We start from the raw sequence: 7,024 nt of genomic DNA, 5'->3' as shown, positions 1-7,024 counted from the left end.
GGATTAGCGACTGAAACTTAACGGAAAAAATATTCCGCCGCTAAATCCACTGTTAATCCAGGTTTTTATCAGTGCAATTTCTTTCTCTTTTTTTTTTGTTATTAATAAAAACTGAGCGATAACTTTTAGATTCTGAATTGAATAATGAGTGTCGTTGCCAATAAATCCCATTTCTCAAATTTCTCCCTTTCCGTAAACATAGCATACGCAAGGTGCCTCGTCGGCTTAGATATTTTAGGCTTAGCAAATGTGATCTAATTGACCAATTTATTAAAAATGACAGTTGGCTCAGTTGATTTCACACTTCTGAAAGATCACTAGACAGAGGTCGAATGATCATTTAATTTTCTAGCCTTCAATTATATATCTTCCTAGCTACCATAAATAAATACGACGCCTGCAGGCGAAAGGCAAATGCCTGTCAATGGGCCTACACTTTGAAAAGTAATTTAAGAAAGCGGTCGCTTGACTTGTTTTTCTTGGTCATCTAAAAATATCTTATGTTTGATTGATTGCCCGGTAAATGCCTTGTCACGATGCACAGTCTATATAACCGGAGAAAACCATGTGACTTCACTGCACTATCCTAAACAACAGCGCTACGTGTGAGGTACGACCACCGAGAAGTTTCTTTTAGATCAGGAGAGAACTTCTTTCCCAAATATTAGAAAGAGATGGCGAGCGAGGAAATGAGCAGCAATGATCAGGTGAACGTTCTAACGAACCGATGATTTCATGTCCATACTATTCTGTTTCTGCCCATGCATTTATGTATATACATGCATACTTCATTTCATACTTCTCTGCATACATGCTAACGTAAAAGCAGTGTTGCATAAGTAATTGTTGCAATGTAATAAGTGGATATATATTTGACGATGATAATATTATGTAAGACGTTCCCATGTCTATACTCTCTCTTTAAGTTTGCAGTTGTAATTTACTGAAGAATAATTAGAAGGAGAACTACATACTTATTTTAGAAATCCTACATTTAAAATAAATTATCAAATTGATTGAAATTTTACATTACAATCTCAAAACTCAAACTAATATCTAAATCCAGAAGTTACTTATGTTATAAGGAGATATTATAACATCTGTTCTACTATAGAAAGCCAAAATTCCTTATTTGATCTCACTTTTTATTTCCCAAATTATCCATAACACATTGCCTCCACTTAAATATCCAATCTACCTCTCTCGCCCATCAGAAGTTTCTGGGTAATCATATCTAGCTACGTGGCGTGAGGAAGCACCAATTAAATAATCCTACTTCACATTGACGTGTGACGAGGAAGAACCAATCAGAACTCTTTAATGAAGAATAATTATGACAATAATCTGAGTGATTAGCACCGATTTTCCTATTTCGTGTAATTTAATTGGTGCTTCCTCACAACACATGGCGAGGTGGGATCACTCAAGAACTTCCTCTCTCAATTCTAATTAGGGTGTGTTGATGTGGATATTTTGTATTTTGTATTTTTTTGGTTACTGATATGAAAACGATTCCTAGATATTGGAATCGGACCCTACACTCTGGAAACTAGAGTCGACCTTACCTAAAGTATATGTTATACCATAGATTCCGGACACCCATTTGGAACTTGTATGTTATAAAGTCCTCTCTTCATACACATTCTATATATATCAAGTTGTAACTTATGCAATAAATAGGGTTAGAATGGTAAATATTTATTGATATATGGTTAGAAATGTCAAAATCTATGCAATAAATAGGGCTGAAAATGTAAATATAAAATGATATAAGCCAAAAGGTCAATATCTAAATAAAATTTATCTCTATATCTAATTTAGATTAAGATTAATCTAATAATAACAAAATTAAAAAGAACTTTTCTTGAATTATTTTATCTAAGTATTTTTGCCCTCAATCTGTAAAATTTTGTTTCTATTTAAAAATAAAAAAATTAATAAAAGACTTTATTTGGATTATTTTATTTAGGTATTTTGGTTTCAATCTATAAAATTTTATTTATCAAAAATTAATTTTTACGTGATAAGTAACTATACAATCTACTAACGAACTAAAATTTATATTACAAAGTTCATTATATTATTAGATTGTTGCAATACAAATCTCATATGATTTTAAATTTATATTGAAAATTTTACAGTTTTTACTATAGAAAATAAAATTTAAATTATACATAACAAATTATTTATTTATGTGCATAAAATGACGACATAATTGTACTTTGGATATGCATAATTTATGGAAACTATTTTGTTCAAAATTAAGCTATAATTATTTTTGAAAAATGTAAAAATTCTCCACAAATGAAAAAAAAGTAATTATAATCTTACAATAAAAAGTCCACCAAATTTCCATTAGGAAAAATTGCCAGTGCAATGCACGGGTAAAAAAAGTCTAATAATTATAATAAATATGATTAAACTAAAGTTGCGTGTAAATATAAATATGATTAAATAGCTTAATGGAGGTAAGAAATGAGAAGCAGGAGTCGCAGGGTGAGAGAAGAAAGTGGAGGTCGCAACTGGGGAGAGAATATTGCAAGAGAGAGATTGGGAGACAATTAAGCATATGTTTGTTTGTACTTAAATTTCAGCACTTAATTTTGAGTGCAAAAATTTTAAGTACTTAATAGAATAAGTGTTTAATGGGTTAAATCAAAATTATTCGGTAAAATAGGTGGACAAAAATTAAAGATGCTTTGATAGTATATTGTTTAGGAGCTCAATATTTTGCTTATTCATACTTTGACCTCTTTTCTCTCTATATATATATATATATATATATATTTGTTTCTAAAAGATAAAAATGAAAATTAGGAAAAAAGATCATATCTACAATCTAATCTAAGGGCTGGGGGTGGTGGTGGCTCGTCGACCGGCCACCTCTGCCTTAGACGAGGTCGCCGTTGAGCATTGAGCTTGCTAGCAACCACTCATCAGAGCGGTAGTGGTCAACAGATGAGCCACTTCTGCCCGCATCCCCTCCCTTACTCTCTTCATGACGGTCGGCCGTTGCTCCTCCGCCATGATCAACTCCTCTTGGAGCAGCAATAGCCACCACGACCAGCAGAAGAGGCTCGACCCCTCGTGACTCTTTCAATCTCCACCCCTCTTTTCGCTGCCTGGCAACTTCCTAAGCTCCTCCATCTCCTGGTAGTCATTTGTCCGCCATCCCTTTTTTGGCTCCGACCTCCTAAGCTCCTCCTTTTTCTTCCTTCATGAACAACATCGTTTAGAGTGGTGGGGGGAGGGAAACCATGAACAACATCGTTTGATGTGTTGGGGGTGGGGGTAGACGACCAAAACAACGTCACCTTGGGTTTGGGTTTAAAAAATTGTATTTTCCGGTCGTCATTTGCCAAGAATGTGCCAGATTAGCCTACCTGTTGGATTTATGTGATCGCTTTGATGGCGACTTGACATTGGGACCATTTTGTTAGACAAAACGGTATTTGGGGATTATGTTGTTGGCAAAATTCTTTCAAGGACTAAAATGTTGACAAATCAATCTTTCAGGGACCAAACTGACAGTTTTCTCTAAATTTTATTAATTTTTATTGCCTGCAAAAATTCAGGGGCCTCCATGTAGTTATTGGTAATATTGATGAGCAGCTCTAAGTTGAGAAAATCTTCGATTATAATTTGAGATTGTGAAAATAACAAATAATTTTTAGCTTTAAAAACCAATATTTTAAGGAAAACCTTTCCAATCGGTTGAAGAAAAGCAATGACTAAAGAGAAAGTAAAGTTACTTGAAAAAACGGATGTTAGATTCTTGTTTGAATGTGAAATAGTGAATTAAGTGTTTTGACCAACCAGAAGTAATTAAAACTTGTAAGTGGAAATTTTACTTTTCTTCTGGATAAGTCAAAATATTACTTCAAAAATTATTAAGTAATCATATCTATGGTGAAAATAAGACAATTAGGTGCTTCAACCAAAGAAAATAAAAAATAAAAAGACAAATACGTACTGCGATGTGATGCTACAAGCCTACAATGATATATATATATATATATATATTTATATATTTTGTTCAGTTATATTATCCTGTTATAATGATGCAGATTAATGAGACCGCGATTGAGATGGCATTCAATAATATCACTGGACAGCTCAATACGCTGGCTCCCACGTCAATGAATTACATATTTAAGGTTCATCCTGATCAACGTAGTGTGAATGAAAAGGCGTATGAGCCTGTGTTGCTTTCGATTGGGCCATACCACTATCATAAGCGCAACAGCGACCAGCTTCGATATGTGCAACAGCAAAAGTTGCGCTACCTAAATGATCTGATTAAACGAAAGGAGGAAGAAAAACGTGCATCCAGATCTGACTAATTAATGGAGTATCTTGGGGTTTTGGAAGAATTGGAAAACAAGGCTCGTAGGTACTAATGCGGATGCAGTCATCCTTGAGAAAAATGAATTCCTGGAAATGATGTTACTTGATGGCTGCTTTATCATTGAGCTATTCCGCAGAGATAGGCGGGAAGATTTACAACCTGAAAGAGAATTGGACCCTCTCTTTAAGAATGATCAGATAGATCCGACCTTAGACAGAGATTCAATCCTAGTTGAGAATCGAATTCCATTCTTTGTTCTGGAGCGTCTCTATTCGATCATTGGTGATAGGCCCAATGACCCACACTACCTTATTTAACATGGCCGTGAATTGTCACCCAAGCTCGAAGATTGCAAAAGACAGTATCGAAAGTCTCCTGAAGGAACCATCGTCCTCACCTTCATCTCTATCGGAAAGTAGACAACTGGATCCAGAAAAACTCAAAGAGTTCAAGCATCTTTTGGATCTCGTCCACAAGTTTATGTTGGTAGGGGAGATCTTGGAAAAGAAAGAAGAAGGTGCCTCACCACAAAAGCAAGAGCAGGGGAGACGGACTATTTGGAAAGTTTGCGATGAAAAAGCACTTAAAGGAGCAGGAACTGTTTGGAAATGTTGCGGTGGCAAAGCACTTAATGGAGCAAGGACTATTTGGAAATTTTGCGGTGGAAAAGCACTTAATTCACCTCAAACGCAGTCCCCAAAGAGAACGCTTTCTGCTGTAGAGCTAAGAGATCATGGAGTTACATTCAAGAAGGCCGAGCAAAGAGAGCTCTACAATATCACATTTGAAAAGGGACTTTTACAGATTCCAGTCATCCAAATAGATGATGCTACAGAAGTGCGATTCCGGAATATGATCGCATATGAGGGTTCGTACATCAAAGACTACATGGATTTCATGGATAGTCTGGTCAATACCCGCGAGGATGCTAAGCTGCTTCGACGCCATGAGATAATCAAAAGCTTCGTGGGTGATGATGAAACAGTCGCTACCGTGTTCAACAAAATGTGCAAAAATGTGGTAATCTCCCCAAACTCTTACTATAAAAAAATAGCTGATGATTTGTCGGATTATTGCAAAAGGAGGCGACATGGTTCGATGGTGAAATTTTGGGACAATTATCTTAGCAGCCCTTGGGCAATCTTGTCGGTTTTCGCAGCGTCAATCCTACTCATCTTAACTATGACACAAACTGTCTACACTGCTCTCTCGTACTACAATGCAAAATAAGTATTTCCACGTCCTTGCACGTTAGTTGCTTACAATATCGTGAAATGTCTTTCAGTGTGTAAACTGCATTTTCTGTGTAGTTTTTTGAATATATAGTTGTACTCTGACAATTATATGTGTGATGTAATCAATAAGATCGATGATATTATCTAATAAGTTAACATTTTCTTTCTAGGCTTCATAAACGTCGTATATCCTTCACCATTACCACTCGTTTATCACTCTCCACAAGATCTAAATTGCATTACTTTCGTAGCTGTCTGTGCATGTGCCATCACTCGCTCGTCCTGTGTTGCGATAAATAAAATCGATTCACGCAAGTGTACACATCGAATAAGTAATAAAGAGTGAGCAGAATATTGTTCCCATGAGGATTGATCTAAGCTACCACTAAGTACTAGGATTAAAACAGTCAACTTTCATTCAGACGATCGATTTTCAGTAATTTGACTAACTAAATTTGAGCAAGAAAATTAATAAAAATGATCCAATGGTGAAAAGATACCTAGAGCATACAATTAGTGTTATCAGAATCGGATCAGATGGTGAACCAAAAGGGGTATGGGTTCATGAGTTTATGGGTCCAACCGAAGGTTTAATGGGTCGGATCGCATGTTTAATTAAAATAAAATAAATATTCATATTATTAAAAAATTATAATAATTAAAATAGAAGTATGATGATTTCAAAGAAATATACGGATAGTGTAAGAAAATGTTTATGTTTAATATTTCTTACTCCAAAATAAATATTGGATTTTAATAAGTACTTAAAAGTAGAGTTAAAAGAATAAAAAGGTAGTGGTGACTTAGTTGGTAACATGCTAGTATGGGAAGTAAAAGATCATGGGTTCAAATCCCTGATACAACCTATTATTTTTACACTAGAAGGACTAAACATGAAATCCATAAAACTCATAGAACCGCCGGTTCAATGAAATTTTGCTAAAAAATTGGCCGGTTCAATGGGATTGACGGTTCAATTTTGCCACTTGGGGTTTTAGGCAGACCGGACCGAACATGGTGTCGATTTCTAATCCGACCGGTCGAACCGGCCAGTTCGGTCTTGTTTTGATAAGAATGCATACAACTTCCCCTAGACATATTCCTAATCAAATCACTTACTTCCCATGCTATTAAATGATTGATTCTACTTTTAACCTAGGATTTTGTATCTTCTAGCACGTCTTCCGACAGCTATGAGAACGTATTCCCATGCATCAAATCAACTACACTATTCCTTGGTAACCGACTAGTAAGGACCCATTATGATTAAACCCTAATTGACTACCTAAGGTAGTTGATTATTCCCAATCCTCTCGCAAATTAATCATGTTTCCCAACTCAAATTAATCTTGGGCTATCATATCCCGCCCCTAAACTTAGAATATGTTTCCCAAGTTCATCTAAGTTGCTAATCTAATTATTGATAAGGTAATCAGAAACA

General features: G+C 35.4%; 1 protein-coding gene across 1 annotated transcript; it reads left to right on the top strand.

Annotated features, from left to right (window-relative positions):
- Positions 1 to 549: 549 nt before the first annotated feature.
- LOC116214432 lies at positions 550 to 5,744 on the top strand. The gene is made up of 3 exons (XM_031549837.1): positions 550 to 707; positions 4,068 to 4,341; positions 4,638 to 5,744. The coding sequence occupies exons 1-3, from the start codon at positions 675 to 677 to the stop codon at positions 5,576 to 5,578; spliced, it is 1,248 nt and encodes a 415-aa protein (XP_031405697.1). The 5' UTR covers positions 550 to 674; the 3' UTR covers positions 5,579 to 5,744.
- The last annotated feature ends 1,280 nt before the right edge of the window (positions 5,745 to 7,024 follow it).

This window comes from Punica granatum, chromosome 7 (assembly GCF_007655135.1).
Source record: "Punica granatum isolate Tunisia-2019 chromosome 7, ASM765513v2, whole genome shotgun sequence".
In the NCBI taxonomy this organism is placed as follows: domain Eukaryota; kingdom Viridiplantae; phylum Streptophyta; class Magnoliopsida; order Myrtales; family Lythraceae; genus Punica; species Punica granatum.
This window is presented reverse-complemented; position numbering and strand designations above follow the sequence as displayed.